Source organism: Rhamphochromis longiceps, linkage group LG7 (assembly GCF_057381845.1).
Source record: "Rhamphochromis longiceps isolate RC_006_pf linkage group LG7, R_longiceps_female_GT1.1, whole genome shotgun sequence".
In the NCBI taxonomy this organism is placed as follows: domain Eukaryota; kingdom Metazoa; phylum Chordata; class Actinopteri; order Cichliformes; family Cichlidae; genus Rhamphochromis; species Rhamphochromis longiceps.
Genome location: NC_140563.1, coordinates 9,586,824 through 9,612,872, shown reverse-complemented (window position 1 = coordinate 9,612,872; position 26,049 = coordinate 9,586,824). Strand labels below are relative to the sequence as shown.

At 41.2% G+C, this 26,049-nt stretch overlaps 1 protein-coding gene across 7 annotated transcripts in view; it reads right to left on the bottom strand.

Annotated features, from left to right (window-relative positions):
- Positions 1–413: 413 nt before the first annotated feature.
- shank3a (SH3 and multiple ankyrin repeat domains 3a) overlaps positions 414–26,049 on the bottom strand; it is a 251,622-nt gene continuing 225,986 nt past the window's right edge. For 2 of the 7 annotated variants that reach the window (XM_085412006.1, XM_085412007.1), the window contains 11 exons: positions 22,507–22,582; positions 20,092–20,174; positions 18,880–19,004; positions 18,491–18,626; positions 14,611–14,691; positions 14,404–14,427; positions 13,913–14,040; positions 13,601–13,706; positions 12,462–12,988; positions 10,269–12,364; positions 414–4,053 (listed from right to left, as the gene is read on the bottom strand). In XM_085412006.1, the coding sequence (XP_085268132.1) occupies positions 3,489–4,053; positions 10,269–12,364; positions 12,462–12,988; positions 13,601–13,706; positions 13,913–14,040; positions 14,404–14,427; positions 14,611–14,691; positions 18,491–18,626; positions 18,880–19,004; positions 20,092–20,174; positions 22,507–22,582 (3,947 nt within the window). In that variant the 3' untranslated portion in view covers positions 414–3,488. Of the gene's footprint in view, positions 4,054–5,263; positions 5,301–6,113; positions 6,149–9,675; positions 9,723–10,268; positions 12,365–12,461; positions 12,989–13,600; positions 13,707–13,912; positions 14,041–14,403; positions 14,428–14,610; positions 14,692–18,490; positions 18,627–18,879; positions 19,005–20,091; positions 20,175–22,506; positions 22,583–26,049 lie in introns of all 7 variants that reach the window. The other 5 variants (XR_014912525.1, XM_085412010.1, XR_014912524.1 and 2 more) reach the window with 5 other exon arrangements.

The following is a 26,049-nucleotide window of genomic DNA, read 5'->3' as shown; positions in this document are numbered from 1 at the left end:
AAAGACAAATATACAGTGAAAAGTTTATTTACTTTTTGGCACATTTTTCCTTTGTGTTGTTTGTTCCTCACTGGATCACTTCATATAGCATATCCAAAACTCAGAAACTGAAGGTCTGAAAAAGGAAAGAGGAGTGCTGCCAGACAGAGTGGAGGGTAAAGAGCACAAATGCCATCTGGGAATGGGTTTACAAAACAGTGATACTGCATAAGCCGTGCCTACACAGTTACAAGGTGAGCTGTGGTTGTCTTGCAATATAAAATGTGACCGTGTTCATCAATAATGTGGTAATCTCAGTCTGTCTTGTTGCTCTTGAGCCGAGCAGTCCACTTTATGAAGACGTCACTTAGTACAAAACAAGAATGCCGGACGATGATGTTGAGTTTTGAAATGAAGATTAATGCATGTGTGCATTTTTATGTTTGTGTGTGTGTGTGTGCGTTTTGTGAGCACGTGTGTTTGTGTGACACAGCCACTGCTGGCAACATCTGATGGTAATACAGTAAGGCTATAGTGGACCAACTCCAGTGATGTAAACCCTAACAATTAACCACACACACACACTGACGCTCTTGCACTGTCACACGCATTCTCATTGTTTCAATCCCAAACAAACGCACAAAAATGGAAACAAATAAGCGATTGCACACATACACACTGCCATACACACAGTGAAGAAGAACGACCACACAGAGAGATTCAGGGAATCCAGATGCACGCATGCTCTTGGACGATGGGTGGCTTTTATGTTAGCACCTTGTCACCTTGTTTTGTGCAAATCATCCCCTAGTTCATAGTTCAGAGTTCAAAAGTTCAAGAGTTCATAGAAAGAATAAAATCTGCTCACCTTTTTTTCACAGGTGGTTAACTATGCATATATGCCAAACATTCATATATAGATCTATATACTTTTTGTTTTTCAAAAATTTATATGAAATCTATTATATATACATTGCTTGTGATTAAAAAAAGCAAATATTTGTAGTTTGTTTATTTTTTACAAGTGTAAGTATGTTTAGAATGGACAGGAGATTTTTTTTCTGCTCTTTTTCAGTCACTCTAAAATTCAGATGAGTCATGATCCACACGCTACAAAATCTACCCACAGTGTCCGAGGGTAACAAATCAAACGACAAAAGAAGAACTGATAAGAACAATTTAAAAAAAGAAGTGTTCAAATGAGTCTGAGGACGTGACATCTACGTCAAAAACAAAAGAATAATCAGTGAGGTCACAGCGAGGCAGTGAGTGCTATTCCTACAACCCACATACACCGTTAAATTCCCCACCTGCTTTTACAAACTGTGAGAAAAAGAAACTAAACATGCGTGCACTTTTTCGCCAGGTGTAAGTGCCTTGGCATACTGATTGGATTCTGCTGATGCACAGAGGTTTTACTTTTTTTACTGGTAATAGACATTTACTGGCTTCCCGTCAGAGAAAAGCTATAAAATGCATTTCGTTGTGTGAATAAAACTCACTGTTTCTCACTGCCAGCAGAAGCTACTCATGAGTACAATTGTAGATTTGTATTGTTAAAGGAAAATTCAGTGTTTTTTTTTAAACAACCTGCGCCTTATTGTTTTGAGTTGTAGCTGTCCCTCTGTTTATGATATTTTACTCACTTAGAAAATGGTAAAGATCGGGGAAAGCTGCAATAATGTCAGGTTGTAAAATACTGAATTTTCTTAAGACCTTGCAGAGGCTTTCCCATCCCCACAGCCTGAGAAACTACAGACATTCCCTGCAGTGGCATTTCAGAAGGGCATACACATCAAGCTCATTTAAGCTTGTATGGCAAGTTTTTATTGGTTATACAGGTAAAGGAACACAATTATTAGCTTTTTAAAAAAAATTATTTGAACAGTTAAAGCTTGTTTCTCCAGGTTTCCATGCTTGGAAATTGATACCAGACCTTGTGCAAACTGGTATAAGTAACACTATCGGGGACAGGGATGGAATCTTTACTAGCTCTCTAACAGACTATGGTGGTGTTTAACTGTTGAAGTGTAAGAAAAATTCAATTTCTAGTAGTAAAACAGCAAGCAACCTCTTCATGCTGGTGCCCCAAACTTCCATCCCTGAGTGATAAACAGGCATAAGATGAAGAGCCCCTTTAAAGCCAGTCAGCTTGCACATAGGTGGCCGGTGCCCTTGATGTGTTATTGTGGATACACAGGCAGCGGGATCTGTTGCTGAAGCAGTAGGGATGGGTGTCAACTGGGGTCTCAGCCTCACATTACGGGATGCCCTTTAGTATGAAGGAAGACCGTAAGAAAATAAAAACAAACAACAAACTCTTTGTCAAAAACATGAAGCAACTCGTCATGCTACGGTTCAAAAAAGGAGTGACCATAAGGAAAGTTGGATACCTATGACAAAAACTTCATTTCCATATTTATATACTTTTTCCTTTCAAATATATATATATATATATAGAATACTTATATATATGTACGTATATATATAAGTATGTATATAATTGGTAGAAATGAGTAAACTATTAGTGGAATAGATTTAAAGATTTCTCTCTGCCTTCTATACTAAAAACCAAAAAAACAGGTGCAGATTAATTTATTATATTTCCTCTTTGCAACATTGTCTTTTCTCCTGAAAGCTATATTTAAATACATATATATATATATATATGTATATATTATATAATACCTATATATATTATTCCCTTTGGAAAACCAAAAAAAGAAACTGATTATGAAAAAAAGCCACGAGTGTTGGTTAAACATTCTCCAAATATAATAGATAGCACAGTCTGGGTACCAAGGCAGAGGGGGTTTTCTCCCACGGTTTACTTTGTGGAGCTCCGACTCTGGGCTCTAAAGTCTTCGGTTTAAAAACAGCACGTATACAGAAGACACACCTTTTTCAGGGCTGTGTGTCCGTAGCACTGTGTTCATTGCTGTTGATCTCTGTATAAATATTTTGAAAGGCAACTGAGCTTTCTGTGTGGAACAAAAAATTCTGCCTCCTCCTCCTCCTCCTTTACTCGAACTGCAAGAAGGCTTTCAGCAGCCTAATAGAGGGACCTGGGGGGTTATTTGGGAGGGGAGGTAGAAAGGAGAGGAGGGAGCGAGAAAGTGGGGATGTTACTAAGGAAACAAGTGAACCTTTCACAAATCAAATGTTCTAATTGGAGCTTGTCTGGCTCGTCTTAGCAAAAAATAATTAAATAAAAACGCCAAATATCATTTTGGGCCTGATTTAATTGGCCACAAAAGCAGGGTGGTGGGCAAGAAGAAAAATGAATGTATCGACTCCTCCTCTTCAGTGCATTGCCAAGTGCAGGGTGTTAATGCAGAATGGAAACAGAGTGTGCCTAAGAGCTGCAGGTCAACATTTGTGATGCCGAACATAAAAGCAGCCGGAGTAAAAGAGGAGCGGCCCCTATCGCATCGCTTATTTTCCTTAACCCCCGAATCTTCTGTCTGTCTTCACCGATCTCCATCTGTGGCTGTGTCTCAGGGCAGGGGTCAGCTCTCCAGCAGCTGTTTCAGTGCTCGCTCAATGTTCATGCGGTGTCCGACTCGTGTCACTCCCAGCTCTGCAAAGTCATCCTTGGTTAGAGCAGGGAGGTGAGAACCTTCGATCTCATGTTCCTGAAACCCTGCTCTGTGCTCCCCCAGGTTGATGCTCTCCAACCAGTCTCCAACATCATACTTGTTCCAGAGGTGGAGGGGTTTTTGGTGAAAGGGTCGTAGAGCTAAAAGTGGTGAACCTAACCCAGGTGAATGGGAAGGTGACGGGGACGGAGAGCGAGAGCGGGAACGGGCGCTGGAGCTCCTCATTACAAAGCGGACCTCCTTTGGCTCCTGGGGTAGGCTGAGGCTCGAGGATTTGAGGATAGTTTGTGGCGGTGTGGTTGGTGAGGTTGGTAGGCCGTAGCCTGAGAATCGTCCAAGAGGGTCGCCCCGATCAGGTGAGCCTGGACTAGGGGTGCGTCGGGTGATGGGGTAGCGACTGCCAGGGCGGATGGTGTATGTGGTTCCATAACTTCTTTGAGAGATGGTGTGGAGCTCACCTAGGCTGCTGAAAAGTCTGGTGGAAACAGACAGAGGCACAAGGCTTTAAGAATAAGGAAGACTGTTAACGAAAATAAAATAAAGAAGAAAAAATGACACTTTGGGTTATAGAGTGCAGTAAAAAAATATTTGCCCCATTCCTGATTTCTTAGTCATTGTTTTTCTTGCATATTTCTCACACTTGCATTTTTCAGATCATTTTAATGTTAGACAAAGAAAACCAGAGTTAATAAAAAATGCCATTTTTAAATTATGATTACATTTATTAAGGGAAAAAATTTATCCAAACGTGAAATGTTGCCACCTAAACCTAATAACTAGTTATGCCACTCAATTGCAATCAAGCATGAGCAATGAGTCTTTACACTGTGGAGGAATCCTGATCCTCTCATCTTTGCAGAACTATTTTAATTCAGCCACACTGGAGGGTTTTTGAACATGAACAGCCTGTTTAAGGTCATGCTAAGGCACCTTGGTAGGATTGAAGCTTTGACTAGGCCACTAGAAAATTCATTTTTTATTTGTTTTTAGCCATTCAAAGCCTACTTCATATTGCCAGACAGGTTCTATTTAAGTGATTTCTTGATTCAAGGGTGTGGCAGTAATCATGCTTGGATGTCCAGTGAAACTAAACATTTAGTCACAATGAATTTGTGATTTAACAAGGTGGGCAATTGTATTTCCTCATTGGGCCAGGTAGTTTTGGATAGCTTTTTTCCCTTAATCGATAACATCATTATATTAAAACTGCATTTTTGTATTTATTTGAGTTATGTTTATCTAATATTAAAATTTGTTTGATGATCTGACAAATGTAAGTACGAGAAATATGTCAAAAAAAAAAAAAGAAATCAGAAAGAGGGCAAATACTCTTTCACAGCATGTATATAAACAGCAGTCATTCATTTTAAAGTAGGTTAGTGCAGAAGAGAGGTTAATGGCTGTTAGAAAGATCAAACTAGTCAGACTAAGAACATCTAGCTATGCAAGTGACTACAGGGTAGTTCTCCAAAATAAGAGCCCTAGCCCTAATTTTTACTCACACCCATAAAAACCCCTAGTCCCTGTGACATTAATGAGCGTGTTTTTGCTATGATTAATTCAATTAAAGCTGTTGAGTCCTACTATAAGCATCCTTGAATAGGTTAGTGTGACCAACATTAGATTACAAATACAGTGTTTAAACAGATGTATTGTGTTACACTGAAACTGCTGATATCACTAACCTGAAAGCAGAATTCATTTTCTAATGTGTGACAAATTCTGTAGAAACAAACGCACACACACACACACACACACACACATCCAAATTTAGATGCAGAAGGCAGATCTAAAAGTAGAATATTAAATTTGATTTTCAGCTCTCTTGCACATTAGTTACATTTTGACTCACTCAAAAAAATGGATACAGTAAATATTCAATTTCATGACCACGAATTACATTGTTTGAAGAAACAGGTGGGAATTGTTGTTAAACACTAATTAGCATTATTTACTTGTTAATCAAAGGAGTAAATGATCTTGGAAGCTTGGCTAACACTTAATTCAGTGCAATACGTTTAGCATTTAGGAACTCTGAGAAAGAAGGATCGTACTCACGTAAACACTGAGGTATAACTATTATTTTTTTATAGTGACCTGATATGGGATAATAGTTTAAATAGTCTAGTCACCTTTTTTAACATATATATATATCACTCTTTTTTTGAAAGTTATTAGAAGCATAAATTTGTGACAGTCTTAGAGACTGAACGTTAGTATAAGAACAAGAACAGTAAGAAAGAGGGATGGATACAATTAAGGAAATTTTAGCTATCATTGTGCAAGCAAGGAAAAACTGATAGGAGAAACTAAACTACTGAGTTACTACAGTGGTGTCTTTTTCATGCACGTTAACATGTCTGAAGGTGTAGCACACGTTTTCCATCTCCTGCATGTTTTTGAAACTTTTTTATTGGGTGAGATTTGGAGTAAAAGAGTGTAATGAAAGACCGGTAGCTAAGCAGCACTCGGGCTGGAAAAATGTTCAGACTACGGGGAGCCGACAGATATGAGATGAGCTCCATGCGCACTTACACAGTCGTCCTGCCCTCCTGGGCGCACAGTCAGTTCTAGACCAATCAGATCAGAGCAGCAGGGCGGAGCATGCAAGGTGAGCAGAGAGAGAGCAATGGGAGAGAATGTTAGCATCACTCAATGAGACGCAGCCTGCCAACCAGACTTATAATCTGCCTCAGCCCGCTCCGCTGTCTTTGCTGTGCGTCATCTACATGTATAGGTGTATGTGACTGTGTGAGTGTATGACTGTTCATCAGTAGATGGGCATGAATGCATTTTTGTGCTTGGGTTGCTCTACATGTCAGCATGACAAAGACAGCAGAGTGGGTTTCAGCACCTGAAGGTCTGACCAGTGGGCTACATGAGAGAGAAATGAGCACACTGTTCACATATCAAACACTGCACAAAGAAAAACGAACAAATAAAGAAACACAACAGGACAGCACATGTCTCTTGACTTTTAAAGCTGCTTTTGTACTTCGTTTCACATGCATTTATATAAGAAAATAATCTTTTTTTTAACATGGATTTGTATGTAGAGCACAGTATATAAGCGGTGAATGCACGTGTGTTTTGGTGGAGCATATTCTGTTTTATCATGGTTTAAAATACAAGACAGTCAAGGATCATGGCCATCCTCAACACAAACACTGAAAATCAAAACAAAGTTATGCAACTTTCATTAAAAAAGAAATAAAATAAAAAAACAAAGGAAAGAAAACCAAAAAGCACAACAGAAATGAGAAACACACTTTTGTACGTGACCCAAAGCTCTGATACACAGCACATGAACAAGGTGGAGACAAAATTCAGCAGTGTAGTTTTTGAAGGGGTTTAAATGGGGCACAGAGGGGATGGGGTAAGTGATCGACGAATGTGACAATTAAGAGTGCGGAGATGCTGATGCTCTACGTGAAATGCTACAGCAGGTGAAGAGACACAGAGGCAGAGAGGGAGAGAGAGAGAAATAATGGTGTGCGCAGTCATCTTTTTTTACAGCCAAGGGCAATCAACTGTCAGCATGTAGATAGTGGTGATCTCTTCATTTGGATAACATTAGGAAGGTGTGAATCCAGTCTGAACCGGTCTTACTTGATATGTTGTATTTGATATAATTCGAGCTTCATATTTAATTTATGGTCATCCAAAAGTCCAGTGTCTTGTACAAACAGGGATTTAGGACACCAAAGTATTAGGACAGCACATTTCTGTTTCTAATAGCAGTAATGAATTCCTCTGTAAAGACACATTGCTTTAACCCTGAACCATTAAATAATTGCCCGAAAGTCACATTTTTTAAAATTATTTTTAACAAAATCAATATTAATTTGCATATTTTAGTTGTGTAGTTTTGTATCATATTTGCTACATGTGTACGGAGGCCCTGAGAGACCAAACGGAATGCAACTTAAGAAAACACCAGCATTAAGAAAAACGCAAAAGCACACACAACGGAAATAGGAAAAACGGAAATAGGAAAAACGAAAATGGAAATAGGAAAAAGCAGATTTCCAAAAGCACAAGGGAAGTGTTTCTGGGGAGACAATAACCCGGCGGACCAGTTGCAGGAACCAAAATATGCTGAGAATTGTGCTGGGAGACACTTAAAAGAAGTAGAGGATCTATCGGTTTTGTGAGGAAAGAAAAGATGAGAGGTAAGTGTGTTAGCCTAACTATTAGCCCAAAAATCCGTCATCACGATTATATGAATCATGAGATTAAAACACACTTACCTAGCATGTTTTGGTTCCTGCAACTGGTCCGTCGGGCTATTGTCTCCCCAGAAACACTTCCCTTGTGCTTTTGGATCTGTTTTTTCCTATTTCTGTTTTCTTTTTTCCTATTTCCGTTGTCTTTTGTGTGCTTTTGCAGCATTTTTCTTTTTGCTGGTGTTTTCTTAAGTTGCAGTCCGTTTGGCCCCTTAGGGCCACCGTACCTCTGGCCTTTTTTTGAAAACTATTTCTTTTAAATGTATTGCACAATTTATTTTGTTTTTCTGAGGGAAAAAAAACACAGATTGTGTAGAAGTCTCAAAAACTGTATGTATCAAATATGATATACTAGGCATTAAGGGGTTGGAACATCAAACTATACTTGTCTAGAGCAACAGTAAGGATTAAATTCTGTGAATGGACATTAACTTGTAGCTCTATGGTGATTAGTTCTACAAAGACTTTCTCATTGTTCTTTCCCAGTCAGCGCTGTAACTGATTCCACTGACTCGTGGATGGAAACATGAAAATGCGATGCACAAGCTTTGGTGTGTGAAGTTGATCATGTCCTTTCGCTGATGTCACCATGATGAGAAGACTATGAAAAGTATGTTTTGACATCTTGTCAATGTAATATCGTCTGTTCATATCTTTCAGCTCCTCTTAGCAGCAGTGAAGTATGGTGGAAGCAACTTCTTCCATTCCCAATATTCACATAGAGAGAATATGATACAAGAAAAAAAAATCAGAGAAGCTGAAAGAAGGCTGTGAAAGAAAATCCAACTCAACTGCATCTAAAAAAGTGATCACAAACCACAGAGCTCTTTGTAAGGCTGAGACAGATCCACGACTCCATGACAATGCATTTAACATCCCGTCCTGTCAATTGTATTAAATGAGTAGCACTTCAGTGGGCAGCCAATAAAAGATACCATCTGTCCTTCTAACCTCAGATGTTAACTACCAGCTTGTCAAGCCACAAAAATACAACCAGTCTGAAGCCGGTTGCTTTATACTGGAGGAAATCAAAAGAGAAGATCCCACCACTTATGACAACATGACTCTTGAAGACTTTTGACGGGGTCAGACTTTGTCTGGTAATCTCGGCATTAACAGCCTTGTTAATGCTGAGATTGTGAGTGGATGGATTTCAACATGGCACACACCATTATAGTTCAGACAGGTTCAAATACTTGTTAAAATACATCCTTGAACCTTTGAGGTTATCACTGATGATAAAGTCTCTTGTCTTATCAATTATTATCAGCGATGACCGCAAAGAGCAGTGTATATGAGGATGTATTATGCACTATTTGAACAAAGGCTTTGGGAAACACTGGAAGGGGAGCTACTAGCAGGGTCATAGGTTAGAACCCAGAAGTGAGACTGTGCAAGAGATGAGGAGAAGCTTTCAGGAAGTACGTGCCTCCAAGCCCCGTTACCTTGTTTGCACCAACGGATAATCTACTACACACACTCACACACATATACACACACACACACACACCACTAGCTTATCAACTGCTACCGTCTACTCTTACCAACACAGAACACTTAACAGGAAGCAAAGGAGTACAGCTGTAACTATGGAAACAAGGAGCCATCAACTGTAGTACTACTGTACTGTATCTCTAAAAACAATCATTTCTTGAAAAACATTGTGGTGTAGTAATACTTCAATTGTCTTTTTTAATGATTCTTGAGGGACTGTACAAGTGTCAGTGAGGGAATCAGCTGATGCAAACAAGGTAACAAATAACAGTACAAAGAATATTAATGAAAAAAAAGATGTATATAAGTACTGTTCTCCTTCAATGGGCTGATAGACTCGTTATGTAAAATATATTTTAAAAAAAGCTTTGGTTTACCCTAGAGTCTATAACCTTAAGGTTTACTCTCTTCGGTGTCCTCACATCTGCAGAAATATAAAGGATTTCATTGTACTTTCAGGTAAGGTGTGAAAAAAGAAACCCACAGATATCAGACAAAAACACCAGTGTGCTTCAGTTAACCCTGAGACAGCTGCTGCTATGTGAGAAGTCTTCTTCTCACGGATGTTAAAGACCAAAACATGACCTGCTAATGTTATAGGATATATTAACTATGCTGTTCCACTAATATTGTCAGGGAAACTAGCACCAACAATGGTAGTGACCTCTGATATCATTACTATTTACCATCACAACTTAAACAGAAATGTACTAGCTTATAAAAAGAATGCACAATGGAAGATAACAACAGACACTGGTGCAAATAAAGTGATATAATAAAAATGCTGATAAACTAGAGAAAATAATTAACTCAGTGTCAAGAAGTAATTTAAATAAATCAAAAACACACAATGCTTGATTTTTTTTTTACTCTACCACTACATAAAGAAAGGATAAGAATGAAACTTAAAAGGATTTGTTTTTTTTAATTAAAACCCTTTGTTCTCTTACTTTATAAGATCATGTCTTACCTGGCACCTGCCACAGGTGACTTCCTTCCTGGATCAAGTGATGCTCCCAGAGGTTCCTCTCCTAGTGATCTGGTGTCTTTATTTAGCTGCTGTAGTCGTGAACTGAGCTCTCCCATAACAGATGGTTTTGCTCCCTCATCTGCACCCAGCCCCAGTCCCAGCCCACCAAGATTTCCCAAACTCCCAATACCTAGCCCCACTCCTGGGCCACGGGGCTCCACTGGGTCTCCCCATAGCTTGGACCTCCTCTGGAAGAGGTAGCGTGGCTTGGTGGGGGCTAGACCAGTAACTGAGGCTGAACCACCTGGGGGGAGTCCAGCTCCTCCAGCTGCAGCAGCAGCCAGGGCAGCAGCCTGCTGCTGTGATAGCAGCTCGCTGTCAGAGCTCTGCTTCAGCAGAGGGTCCCTGAAAGTGACGGGGCCTTTACTGCCTCCTATCTGGGATTTTAGTCGGGGCTTAGGAGGCACTGGCGGCTTGTCGAGCACAAATGTCTGCCCGTCGGCATAGGAGGTGTGCGTGGTGTGTGTGTCGGCAGGCTCGCCGCTTTCTGAGGACAATGTGGACATGCTGGAAACCGTGGAGACGGTGCTGGTGGTCTCGAGATGGTGGTCTCGCTCTCTCTCGCTGGAGCTGCGCGTGTCAGCTTCCTCCACGCCTGAGTCAGCCGCAGAGCCAGACTCACCCACCGGTGGGGGCTCCAGAGGGTCAGAGGGCTTCCCTGAGACAGCTGCTGCACTGGGTGGAGGCAGGGGTTGAGCAGGCTGAGTGGGGGTCACAGCTGGCGTTGCTAGGGTTGAGGGCGTTTGTGGCGTTGGTGTTGCAGGGGTGGCGGGAGACACAGCAGGCTTAGCTGGAGACACTGGCGCCCCTTGTGCCTGTGCCAGTAGCCCATTAGCAAACTCATCTGGTGGCGGAACAACTCCAATCTTACGTAGCTCCTCTCGTGTTTCCTCATCGCTGGAGGATAACATGGCAGGGGGAAGGGTTACTGTGTACGGATCCACATCCTCCTCTGAGCTTCCCTGAGCCAGACCCTTCTCTTGGACTGGACTGGCAGAACTCTGAGCTTGGAGCTGGGTCTGGGGCTGGGCGACACTGGGACTGGGGGATTTAGCGCGTGGACTTGGTGATTTGCTGGGCTCCATGGAGGCTGGGGCAGGTGTCTGCTCTTGTTCTGAATCCACTCCAACAGCCTGCCCATTACTGGTGGCATGGACCATGATTAGCCCTGCTGTCTTCTGCTGTGATGTATCCATAATACTGATCAACATACTCTTTTTATCCTCTAACCTCTTCTCTTCCTTCCTTTCCTCTATCCTGGCCTCCATCTCCTGCCGGAATGATACAGGTGACGAAGATGCAGCCCACTGTGGCTTGGTGGGCTGCGGGGATAAAATTGATGCTGCGGAGGATCCAACCCCGAAACCCGCTACCTTGGCGCTTTTAGGTGAAAAAGGGGGAGATGTAGCTGCCCCTTCCCCATGTGGAGACTCTTTGGTCTGAGTGTCAATGAATATTACACCCTGGCCTAATTGCTCTTGTTTAGTCCGAGGCTCTGGGCTGCTAGTAGGGGACTGGCTCTGGGAGGTCAGTGCCCTCTCCCTTGCGGCCAGCGCAAGAGCCAGTGGTGAATTGGGGTCCAGAGGCTTTCCTGTAAGTGGATGGATAAAGGTGGTCCCACTAGGTGAGGGGCTCAGAGCCAAGGCAGGGGGAGGCAGCTGTCCCAGCTCTCGTGTCAGCATCCGTTCATCGATGGAGTGAGACTGAGTCAGAGAGGGGGAATCAGAGCTGGTGGTAGATGCCCCCTCCATGGTCCCAACAGAAAGGAAGACAGTGGATTTCCTCCGTTCTTCTAGGCGACGCTCACGATCCTTTACAGCTCCAGCAATTGCAGCAGCAAAGGGGCCCTTGCCCTGAAACATCATCTCTCCTTGAACACGCATACGCTCTCGCTCAGCCATCAGCTGCTGCTGGTAGTAGTCTGCACGGCTGGTGTGTGTGTGCCCGTAGGTAAGTGGGTGTCGTCCTGAGGGTGAGCTCTCTCGCGAGTGGGCAGCAGCTAAGGCCAAACTAGCTTTTTCTTGTGCATCTTCCACCTGCAGTGTAGAGACCAAAAAAATCAGGTTCCTTCTTTTTTTTTTACATTCAAATGAAAGCAACAAAATCAGATAGCATCGATAACATTCCACCTACCTGTAGCTGTTTCACCAGAGGACTCTTCTTTCTTTGGGGCTTGGTAGGTGTGTACAGTCCAATGCTAAACTGACCCACGTTTGCGTAAGGGTTGTCAATAACCCGACCTTTCCTTTTGATTCGCTCAGGTGGAGTAGCAGCAGAAGGACGTGGAATTTCTGTAGGTTCAACAGGTAAATGAGAAGAATCCTGCAGAATGATCATGGAGCGTGCTTTCTTCTGTCTCTCAATGTGTGTGGCCTGCCGCTGAGCGGCCTCGTAAGGCAGGTCCAAGGAGGACGGCTTGAAGCTCGAACGTCCTGCAGGCTCATGGCCCTGACTCTGTGTTCTCGATGGAGGTGGAGGGGGGCAGAAAGCTGGGGGAGGACCAGTGTCTAGATAGTAAGGAGGAGGAGGAGGTGCCGTTTGTGGAGGGGGAGGGATAGGGTGGGGTTGTGAGTGGTCTCGGAGGCTGTCTGTCATAGAGGAACTGCGGGGAAATCGGTGCTCGCCTACAAGAGCAGACAGCCGATCCTCCTCAGTGGCACCTGATGACGGTAAAGAGAGCAAAGAGCACAGATCATCTGGTGATAAACAAGCTCTTGAAAAAGTGCCAAGCTGGTCCACATAAAAAAATGTACTGCATCCATCTGTAAATTTGTTTACTTACATGGATAATATGTATCAGGTGTCAAAAAACACGATTATTAAAGTAGTTTAATAAAACATACAGTTCTATTTTTGACTCACATAGGATTCATTTAATGAGTATACTTACAAAAAGCATAATGTTTAATAATAAAGTTGCGTATTAATAATATATATGTTAAGCTACTTTGAAACAAGCTCTGTGCTACTTGAACAACTGCTTTCTAAATCTGTTCCAGTATCCAGTATTCATATTTACAAATTTTCAACAGTCAATGCCAAGTAATTATATATCCCACACTGTCAACTGACAACATTTGTTAATCAGTCAAGTTTTGACATGGCACATTACGACTTAACAACGAGCTTCAGTCTCAGTATTGCCTAGTCGTTCTCCTGAAACAAATTATGAAAACACAATGAAGCTTCCTCAAATTCTAGTCTCTACTTTAGGTACAATTACACTATCATTCACCTTATTTGAATATGTACAGGATGGGTGATTGCTTTACCAAAAGATTTGGTCCTGGACATGCCCTTTGGTAGTTGTATGTGACCTCTCTCAATCCCTGGATGGAGACCTCCATGTAGAGTCATCCCTTGTCTCTCAAACAGTGACTGCATGAAAAAAAAAACAAGAAAAGTATCTTAAAATCTTGAAAGCACACCATGACTCCTATAGGTTAATTCAAAGAATATGCATAAATGTGCGCAGCAGTGCATGTCGTGTTGGCCAGGTATTTTTGTATGTGCGCTGAGTTTGTATGTATGCCAGCAGAGCAGCATATGCTGTCTGCCAATGTGCTGTGTGTAGGTGCACTCACACTGATCTCTGCTGGGGTTATTCTCCTGCTGGTGGGCCGTTGTTTGACAGTGGCTGCTCTGTAATCTGCCTCAGAGGGCTGAGAACGCAACATAGACTCCTGTGATGCCAACATCTCATCTAGTCTTTCTGTTAAGAAGAAAATTGGCCAGAACTAAATACTGAGACATAAAAACGCTGTGGCATCTATTCCAAATGTTGATATCGCCATAAAGAATACAAAGGCACCTCTAAGATGTAGCTATATGTGTGGGGTCATGCTCTGTGGTACTGTACAAAATCACTACCCTGTCTCAATAAAATACAGGAAAAAGAAAAAAAAGAACGAAAGAAAGAAGCGATAAGTGACAGAAAAGTGTAGACTGTCCACATGGCTCATGTGTTCTTCTGCTCTGCTCATCTGCTCTAATAAGCGGTTCTCAAATTGACACATCATTGATAAATCATCTTTGTGACGTCCAAAGAGATGTCAATTTCTTGTCTCAGACTCACCTCCTCTTCTCCTCCGAGCAGAAGCTTGGTGGGAAAAAGATAGCGTCAGCAGAGGAGGGAAAATGACAAGAACAAGCCAACAGAAGTGACTATTCTAAAAGTTAGGAGACACACCAAGTTTTAATGACAAAGCCAAAGCAGAAATATGACAGAAAAGGAGGGAAAAAAAAGAGTGTCAAGTTTGCATACCACTTATTTGGCACTCACCTAGTTCCTCCAGCTCAGCGGTCATGGACTTAGAGCGCAGTGTCAGGGTGGTGCTGGGAGCTCTCTTGGGTGGTGGTGGCGCTGTGGAGAAAAGGCATGGAGTTGAGGATGAACTTGAGGGGGATGAAAATCCTTTGGCTTTGCGGCTCAGTGCCCTCCTGGCATCCCCGAGACGGCCAGCCCATCCTGTCCTCACTGATTTGATTTGGTCAAATTCGGTTGAACTGGATGCTTCACACTTAGTCAGGACCTTGTTCACGCTACGGTTGGAGCCCAGCTTCTTCATATTTTGCTATCTGTTTGTCAGATGACTTATAAATGTATCAGTCTGTCTTCAAGACTTTTAGTTTTTTAGTCTCTGTGCTGCAAGAATTCCTCTCTGTTGAGGAGCCCATTGGGTGGAAATGTACAGGTCAGTCCTCCCAGTAAACAAAGAACAATAGAGTTTGTCCGCCACAATAGGCAGAAAAAGTAAGAAATGTGTGGAAAGGAGAGGGAGAAAGTCGTCCATCTTACTTTTAATATGCTGCCTGCCTAGAATTTAGCAGATGTGTATCAGACAGAGGCACACATTAATGAACCAGCTTATACAAACATGCATATCCTCCCCCAGAGAAAATTCCTTGAGGGTGCACATAATGACATGTGGGCTGACAGATGAAGAGATGATAGTAAATTCAACAGCTAAGGAAAACGATGCACTGCAGACTTTATATCCCACAGCTTGTGGGAGCCTCCCAATCCTACTATACACACAGGGCAATCGTCCCAGTCAAAGCAGTAAATCATATCTACCAAATCTTAGCTTCAAAAACAAACTATAGAGTTATGGGACTAAAAATAGGTTAGACTAAGCACTGAAATGAACGTAATGTAAAAAACAACGCAGCAACTGATTTTAAAATCATGTTAAACCTGCAGTAACAACACCAATGCCATGCAGTCTGACAGTGAAACCACATATAGCTGCATTCTCTACATGCTATAACCAAGTTTCCCAACAATACCACACGACAGAACTAGATGAGCTCACGCTATCTGAGATAGACCAGCCAACACTCCACTCAATGCACCACTGTAGCGCGATAGATCTCCAAATCCCACAGTTGCCTCAATGCCTTACTAGAGCATAACTATCATCGCTGCCGCCAGCAGCCGCAGATCTAGTGTACATACGCCATCCTGGGTACTGTCCTTATCAAACATCTTCATTTCCTCACAAGCCTGCACATTCTGGTACAGGAGCAGGGAGCAGAGGAGATGGAGGAGGAAGGCGAAAGAGAGAGGAACAGAGACAGACTCAGAGGGAGAGAGAGTTGCTTTTGCTGTAATGTAATGCTTAATTCAAACATGCAGTGTAGTCACCATGGCAACGGTGGCAGTAGTGAGGCCACGCATGGTGCAGAGAATGTGTGTTCGCTCGCGGGTCCGTGTGTGTCTGCATGTTTCTGTGCGTTTGTGTAAAGGTGCAGCACACCAAGTCCCACTGGAGGATATGAGCAGCAGGAGGGGGTGTTCAATATTGATTAGGGTGCAAAAAAAAAGGCATTTAAGAGAAGTTTGAAAAAGGAATGAAGAATTTCATTCCCACCCATGAAACGCCAGATACACCCCATCTACTCTATAGCTGTTTGCACTGTCTGTCTCATCATTTCAATCTGTCTCCACATTTTTTCTTCAGTTGACAATAAAGGAATCTTACCAGTGATTATCTTTACTGTCTACTTTCTCTTTCACCTACTAAATATCTGGCCTTAGAAGCTTTGACATAAGCAGAGGTAAGAAAGCTTTAACGTTGGCTACAGTAAAGCAGCTTTGGAAAAATTGGTGTGCAAGCCCCTCTGCAACCCACATTAATCCCAAATCCTTGCAGTCATGCGGTCTCACTTAACAATTTCATTAATTAAATATTTATAAAATATTAACAAAGTGCCAAACGCATGATGGGGATGCCAAAAACAAAAACAACCCCAAAACAAAGCAAATAATAACAAGTTACATTAAAAAAAATTAACACCATCTCGGGAAAATCCTTTTCACTTGAGTCTAAGAGTAAAATTAAATGATCAATATTATATTTACATTTGTGCACCAGCAAATTAGCCTAGCTTAGCATAGTTAGTGCTATCAGCAAAAGCCCGAGTGTAGCCCAAGTATAAAACCTTTTCATACCTGTCTGACTTTCTTGTTCACTCAGCTCTTTTCACTCACCATGTGTTTATGCACCACTAATTTATTCAGACATTTAAAGCAGAATTAGTAATTATTCAACTCTGGCTCTCTCCTATAGTGTGTTTTTTATCCTCTCTCCCTCTGCTCTGTTCTCTTCCCCCTAAGCTTCCAACACAATCATCCTGGTTCTGCCTGAGTTTTCTTCTTGTTAAAAGGGAGTTTTTTCTTCCCACTGTTGCCCAGTGCTTGTTCACAGCAGGTAGTCTAAATGTTGGGGTTTTCTCTCTAATACTGTTGTGTTTTTATCCTACAATACAAAGTGTTGTTTTGAATGGGCACTATATAAATAAAACTGAATTGAAATTGTAGGTGTAAATGGCACTTCCCCAGTATTTTCTTCAGAGTCAAAGAGGATGCTCACAAAACCTACAAAAAAAGAAAAACTGCTATTTTTACATTTCAGTTTTTGCATGGATTGTGTTTTTGTCATCGGCATGTTAAATAGTGAGATTTTAGAGGCAGACTTTATCTTTGTGTTGAATTACGTGCAAAGACTGTAGCCTCTCATTAGAGACAAGAATAAGAGAGGTAGTGTCTTTTTTAATCAACTGACACCAGGAAGTACAAAAGATTTCCAAAACCTTCAACTTTTACTTTAATTAAATTACGATTGGTGTAGTCAATTGGCAAAATGGCACCATGATGGGAAGTTGAAAGGTTAAAAAAAAAGCTAATAAGTGGACCTTTCTGGGGTCAAAACATGCTAATTTGACTTCTACATGAATGAATGATACTAAGAGACTGGGTTTATTTAAAAGCGACAAGCATGAGAAATGATATTAAGGCAAGAAAGACAGAAAGAGGAAGAAAGAGAGATTAAGAGACCATTAAGCCCTGAGTAGCAGAATTAAGTTGATACAGTACTGTCCTAGTGAAACTAGGTCAAACTCATTTATCACTGTCTGTATCTCAAAAATCACAAAGGACGTGCACACACCACTCTACCATGCATAAAAGCACACACACAGACGGACACGCTGCAGTGTACACAATTCTGAGGTCATTGTGCCAGGACTGTGTGGGAGCTGAGTAATCTGAGCTGTGGTTGACATGGAAACTACATGAATTTACAGCAGGGAAACGTGGTAGAAATTACCCAGACAATACACACGTATCTCCCTCTGTACACAAAAATCAACATATATGTCTCCATTACCTGATAAAATTAATTTACAAATAACAAACATCGCAACAGGAGCTTCACGTACCATATAAAATATCTCGAAGGGCAATCTAATGTAATCAAGCCATGTAGAATATGTTGTAAATTTATGAATAAGCTTAAAAATCCGTCCATTGTTGCATTAATGGCCTAGATATATCTGAGCCAACGTGTGAATACATTTTGCATATTCAGTGTAGAAAGCTACAACTCCCCCACGCTCTCAACTCTTGATCCCAAAACAATAAGAGCAAAATTTTTTAGTTGTCCACTTTATTCTCCAACTGAAAGGAACAGATGAAAGCGTTTGTCCTTGATACATACCCAAGACTTAACAGAATTGTTTCAAGTGACCAAAACAGTTCCTGAGAATGCGTAAGGTCATGTTTTCTCACACATTCCAGCACAACTGATTAATTTACTAGTAATGTTTATAAAATGTCTACTACTGTGTTATGATTTTGCTGAGTACAAATAAGTATGTACCTTTCTTGCGAACAACTTCCTCAGTCTCTGGTTTGCGAGTGACTGAAACCACCTTCATCAGCAGTCTGTTGCCCCCTTGGCGGATCAAGGATACCACCTGCTTATGACCCACCTTCACAACATTCACCCCATTTACCTGAGAGAAAATGCACCAACAAAGACAGAACAGGAAGCAAGAAACATACAACTTAGTTCCTGTTTTATTTAAATTTTTTGCTTTTATGCTGATAAAAGCATAGTTAAAGCACTATATTCAGTTACAGAGGGAAATTTACACGATTAAACCATACATTTACTTTGCATTTTCATCTGGATCTATGGACATTTACACTTCTTTCAGGAGTGAAATGTATACAAATCAAGATGAATAATGAGGCAATTTTTATCACCTCAATGAGGAAGTCCCCTGTCCTTAGACCGGCCCTCCAGGCCACTCCTTCCACGTCAACAGACTCCAGATACTGAAGGGCAGGGAACGCCGGGGTGGGAGTGAACTCCTCAATGGGCGTCTCAGCTGGGAAGAAATAGTTTTTAAAAAGTTTTAAACCCACGTCATCAAATAAAGAAGTATTTATAGCTTCCTTTTGCTTCACTGGAAAGTTAGAACAGATCATGTATCACATGCTCCAAATGCTCCTTTATTTTCCTCTCAAGCAATAATCGCGACAATAATTAAAATTTCTCTTAACCAATTTATTTAATGAACACATTAGCACTGAGTTTATTTCTGCTGCATCTAAACAGTGTTACTGAAGCTTATAGTTCCATACAAACATAATTATTATAGCATGACTAAAAAGCAGACATGCAATACTTAAGAATATTTCGTAAAGTGAGCGGGCTTTCATGTACTCCATTTAATGTTGGAGTGAATCCAGCTAAATCACTGACATATGAGAGCTCTCAGAGGACCACTAAGTGAACTGCAGTGTGTGTGTTTAAGGGTAGTGAGGAGTAAAAGACCGACTGAAAGAGAGAGACGGGCGAGCCAAGACCCACGGTGGTGAGTGATGGAGCAGTAAAGCACACTAAGACTCCCGGCAAGGTGTCTGAAAGGGGTTACCATGGTAACCATGCCGAGCAGGGAGGGAGCTGGCACGTGCGTGAGTAAAACGAATTTGCGGTGATGGAGATGAGTAGAGAGCCGATTTCGGTTAAAGTGCAGAAGGTATGATAATATTTTGAGAGGATAATGAACAGGAAGGATGTGAAGGAGGTGGAGGAGAGCGAAGAGGAACAAAAACAAGAAGAGACAAAGAGGAGAGAGGAGGAGAGAGAGAGTGTAGAGTGTTTCTCTACTAAAACTCAACGCCATGTGCAGGGAACAGATGGGACAGCTAGATGACAGCTCAGCCAAGGATGACACCACCAAAGGGGCCACATGCATTCGCACAAACACATACCCAGAAACCTGAGTGCAACTGAGTACACAAACTGAGTGTTGACCAAAGCTGGTTGTGTTGTTGACTCACACGGTAACAATACTGACTGAGCCGTAGTCAGTGACTCAGATCAACAAGCTACTTCTCAGACCAAAACACTCGCACACCTTGAAAACCTTGTGAATGGCACTGGCGTGTATCTGTATGTGCATCGCTCACCTTTGGCTCCCCGCAGGACAAAGCCAAACCCCTCATTTTCTTTCTTCTGTAAAACAGCATTCTTCTCCTCTATGATATAGTCACTGTGAAGAGAGGAGCAGGGGGATAGCAGGTATGAATCCAACATCCTCCTCACACGGACACAAAGAGAGAGGGGCGAGAGAAAGGGCAGGGGAGTAAAGCGGGTCGGTCGGTGGGAGTTGAGAAGAGGGAGGAGGTGGAGGTGAGGCGCGCACACACAAACACACACACACATATGCGCACACAAAACCGCACGCGCACACACGTGTACATGTACTTCCTCTCTCAATCAAGTTAAAAGCCAAGCAAGACACCACAGCTCAGGTTTCCCAGGTGCCGCACTAGCATTTTAAGAAAGAAAGCAAGACACACACACACAAACACACTCACAAGTAGAAAGACAGAACATGAAAAAGTGCGCTAGAGAATGAGCAGGTGAGAGAAAGTCCTCATGATTGAAGTATCTATGGGATAAAACCTAAGAGTGAATCAATCTTCTAGCTGATCCTTCAGATGAGACTGCAGCTGTGGAGTGTGTTGAGGGACTTTGTGAAAGAAACTGACAGAGCTGGCTCAGATGTAATACTGTGGCTTGACTAATGGCAGTGGAAACAGTAAGTGAGCAGTTCATAACTGTCTGATTTTTCTGAGAGTTCAGTGGTGAAGGCAGGTAGGCGGTGTTAAGCTGAGGTGCTCATGCATATGTTTTTAAAGCCTGTGAGCAGAAAGTAGAGTTAGTAAAGCAGCAAAGCAAATATCTGCAGTATGGATTGTTGTGTGAGGATTAAATCAAAATTTCTGATGCCCAAAGATGTGAAATGAAGGAAGGGAGTTAACTAAAAGATATTTTAATCATGCCTTATGATAAACGGTAACATAAAATTTTTAATAGAAAGGAAAATTGAAGAAAGGTGGCCTGAATAATGCAATATTCCTTAACTCAAATCTAATAAATCTAATAAATGTTCCATTCTTTTAACAGCACAGACTGAGGGGGACTGCTCACACTTTACACCCTGAACGCCTTTACAAAATCTATTAGCTTTACAGAATTTTGAAAGTTTCAGCAGTATCATTCATCTTTCCTGACAGAAGATGCAGATCTAGAAAGGGCTGTGGTTCAGGTTGCAACTCAGTGGGTGGCTGCAGAGTCATTAGCTTAGTTACACTCCACTTTCTCAGACTTACCCAGAGCTCCTGCTGCTGGAGCCAGGAGAACCATAACAAACCTTTCTGCAGGAAGGAGGTCAAAGATTTGGTTTCATAAAGAGATATGAAACCACTTATGCACTAATTATTATGCACAGGAAAATGAGTTGGTTAAGCACCACTAAGATACTTTGCTTCAGTCCAAACCCTTTTATCTGGTATGCTTCCATCTCTGCTCTATGACACGAAATACTGCATTAATGCAATGTGCTCGCTGTCCTTGTTCAGAACATCTACCCGCCTACATAACTCGATAAAGAAAAAATACTCACTTTTCACATATCAACGGTAAATGTTTCCTCAAAATAGACCTGTCCTTTGACATTTGCAATTCTAATATTCTGCAGACAATAGCTCGGATGAAGAAACTCAAGTATAACTCAAGTGTGTGTCCTTCGTGTGCAACTGGTACTTTACTGACTTCAAGGAACTTTAATTTGTACTTCAGAGCCTCTGAACAGAAACAGAACTATGTTTAGTTATAGTTAGCACCCATTCTAAAACAAAAACGTATATGCAGACTATCACAGGTTCACAGCTTTAGTAATGGTAACTCAAAAAGTCTGTGGCTGTGGAAACAGAAGCAACACTTACTTTGACTAAAACCTAGATTGCAAGGAGATGACATTTTATGAAAGGCAAAGGAAGCAGGTCGAAACAATGCTCGTGCAGACCAGCTCTGTGTCTCTAACCGATAAACTGTGGCATTAGAGTGAGAATTTGCATGACAACAAAATGCTCAGCTAGTACATCTAATTTGGAAGAGAGGGATCACTCACACTCTGTACATAATAAATGTCATCTCGAGATTTGGACAGGATAACAAAACTTAAAAAAGAATAAAAGATTAGATTATGAAGAAATTCAAGTGAATCAAAATTGATGAATGTGAAGACAGACATAAATGGAGAGTATGTGCTATGCATGCATAGTGAACACCCTTACATACAGACAGTATAAGAGAGTTATGTAATATCATTTGTGTGCATTTTAGAATCAGAACTGTGTGCACTAGCAGGATCATGCCTTTAGATGGCAGCACCTCTACAGCACAAATGAACTTCACTGACCCTGTTAAGACAAGGAAACCGTGTGTGATATGACCAGCAGTACAGTGCAATGAGCAGTACAATATACACTACTAGACAATGCTGTAGGATGCTAGCTCAGAGTTAGAGGTTGTACCTGTATGAGGTGAAGTTGTCGTAAGATCCCACAGTGTAGTGTCTGAACAGTCTCTTAGTGCGGTCCTCCCGTGTCTCTGTAAAATAGATTTAAAGGATTGGTTGAGTGATATACTTTTTGATGCTATAAAAACATATATTGGAGGTAACTGATCTACCTACAAGGTCATATAGACCATTAAACACTTACATCATCAAACTGCCTAAATTATTACTATGATTTAATAACAGATGTTCAAGTGAAGTGTGTTGTCTTAAAAGCCACATTGCCAGTGTATACAGATCTCCGTAAATAAGCTGAAATTAAAAATATCCCAATAATGCTTTACTTGAATATGTTTTAGGAAGTACACAGTTGATTTTTTTAAATCAGATTTAGTCCAGCTAATGACTTTATACAAATCCACAAGATTCCAAAAATGTCAAGGCTGTGTCAGCCCCAGTTCTTAGCATGTTAGTATAAAAATGTCAGTAATAATCTAATTCGATGAGCACAGAGAGGAATTAAGCTACCACAGAGAAGCAATTATCATTAACATGCTTCATTTATCATAGAGTATAATTGTTCTATGGTAATTTTTTGCTTTTGAAACAGTGAAGTAATTGCCTAATTCTGCCCTCAAAGTGTTTCTTTTAAAGGCAAATGTGTTTGATTAGACGCTCATTGAATACTGTGTGTGTATGCACCGTGTGCATGTGGTTTCTGTCACTATATGTGATGTTATCCTATAGGAGTGCTGATGCCCTTTTTCTATCCCAATAATACACAGCACAATACATCTCCACTAAACAGCCGATTGGCTGACTAAACACTGCACGGCACACACAAGCTCTTAACTGGACGAGGCTGTGAAAGCAAGAGTGGTGTTGATGTGAGACACACAGCATGTTCCTATGACTTTGCTTGGCAAACTTGGTCGCATGCTTGCCTCCTGTCGCTTTACTTTCCAATACAGGCAAACGAGAGAAGATGTATATGTGAAAAGGAAAAAGAAGACTCGCAAAGAACGAAAATGGAAAGAGGTCAAAGTGAGTGAGCAGTCTTGAACTGGCTGGCATCTCCAGATCCACTTTATCCTGTCAATCTGATTCACTGTGTGAGTGACCGACTGTCAGCTGAGAACAACTTGAAGCTTTGATAAGTGCATCCACTGACACTTGGTGACATGGCAAAAGGGCAAAAAATGAAAAGGGATTTAGCAGCAGTTAACTTTAACCTCTTAGCCACTGTTTTTACTCTCTGACCTTCCTCTTCATTTTTTATATCTGTGTTTTCACAATTATCTTGTTTGCCTGAACATGCCTGTTTTTCATAATCAAGCTGTGCTCTATGAATCTGAATCACTCTGAATCTTGCAGATTTGTTTCAGCATGATTCCAACTGCGTGGCTTTCTTCATCCTTTGTATGTTAGAATGAGTGTTAATCTGAATGTCTTTTTCAGCTCAGGTGAGAAATGTAATTAAATAAATTCTCTGAATTCTCTGACACCAAATAAAAAGCCCAGTCAACTTAAAATGTATAGAGTTCAAAATATCCAACTAAAATACAATTACTGTACAGTGTACATCTATCAATTAAAGTAAAGGGAAAAGAAGGGTGAGTTGGTATTTTCTTTAGGTTAGAAGGTTACTCTACATCCAGTCTGGGGAGGAAAGACGTGGCATTTTGTTAGCACAGCCTGTCAAAGGTAAGTCGTAATGAAAAAAGAGGTGATATTTGGGGAGAAAGTCATAGATGAGTCAGGACTTGTCTTCTCCCACACCTTCAGAGGCTTTCTTTTAGGGCTAGACTCAGCTTTCATGCACACATACACGTACCAGTTGAATATGAATAAGAGTTATGGCTAATGACAGACTTTCATGTATCTTAGGTTCTGTATTTATATATTAAGTGACCACATGATTTGCCTACACACTTATTCACAAGGGCTCAACACAGCAGGTAGCTCTGCATGTTTGATTGGGTAGATTTTTGTGCCAGATGCCCTTCCTGAGACAAATTCCTTAGGAGTTGCACACACACATTATTTGTGTGTGTGTGTGTGTGTGTGTGTGTGTGTGTGTGTGTGTGTGTGTGTGTGTGTGTATAAAAAGTAGGTTGCACTTTGGCCAGATTAGGAAACAGGTCCATGGTCATGGCATTACGGCTGTCATGAATAAAAAGAGGACCAAGAATGGACCCTTGTTGAACACCCACAATAATGACAACATGACCGTAACACAATGATCGACATCAATACAAGCTATGTCTACAGAAAACACAGCATAATATTAATGACTATCAAGGGCTTCAATAATGACGTAATTGAAATCCTGATTGCTCAACGTGTAACAATATTAGACACTACATTTTTGTAATGGTAAACCTTTTTAGACTTGCAGAGTTAATGAATTTTATCTGATGCGTAAGCCAGCAGGGAAGTGATTAACTTGCAATGGATCGAAAATGTAAATTATTTTCATCCAGTGGTCATCGATGTCGTACGCAAAAGCTGTTCCTGCTGAGCACTTGTTTGTTTAGTAATGGTTTAGCTAAGAAGACTGCATTTGTTTGTTTGAATAGTGCTTGAAAGCAACAGATGCAGCATTTGTATTTCTGTTTCTACTAGAGTGTGCGCATCTAAGTTTGTGTGTGTATGTGTGTTTGTGCACCATGTGATACGGTCCAGAAGTGTGAAATGCAACTTATTCATCACAACTGTCATGTACAGCCCAGGAGCATCTAAAGACAGGGCCCTCATAGCAGAGATAACCTCCAATATACTTCCATCTATCACAGACCCATACACACAAAAGCAGAAAACAAAAGATGAGACACAGGGCTCCACTGTAAACAAAAAGCTATTATCATTTTTATTATGTATTGAATCTATACATATAGATTCATTTTAATATTAAATCTATATGTAGAGACTCAATTGCTCGGTAAGGCAAATATCTTATAAGCCAATCCAACAGCCGCACCTCAGTGCATTTAGGGATGCTGACATGGTCAAGACAACCTGCTCTAACCAATTCTAACCTGCTTTAGTTGTAACAAAACATAGAAAGCAAATGTGATTTCAGTTCATTTTAAATGTGGATTGGTTATTGGTGCCAGATGGGCTACTGGGATTTTTCCCACGCAACTATCTCTAGGGTTTACAAAGACTGGTCTGAAAATGAGAAAATACCCGGTGAGCGACAGTTCTCTGGGCGAAAATGGCCAGACTGCTTTGAGCTAATAGGAAGGCAACAGTGACTCAAATAACCACTTGTTACAACCAGTGTTTGCAGAAGAACAGCTCTAAATGCACAAAATATTAAATCTTGAAGCAGATGGGCTGCAGCAACAGGAGACCACACCAGGTGCCACTCCTGTCAGCTGAGAAAAGGAAACCAAGGCTACAATTCACACTGTCTCGTTAAAATGGGAAAATGGACGATTAGAAAAATGTCGCCTGGTCTAATGAGTCTCGATTAGATGGGCAACATTAAGATGTTAAGGTCAGAATTTGGGTTAAACAACATGAAAACGTGGATACATCCTGCCTTATATCGTCA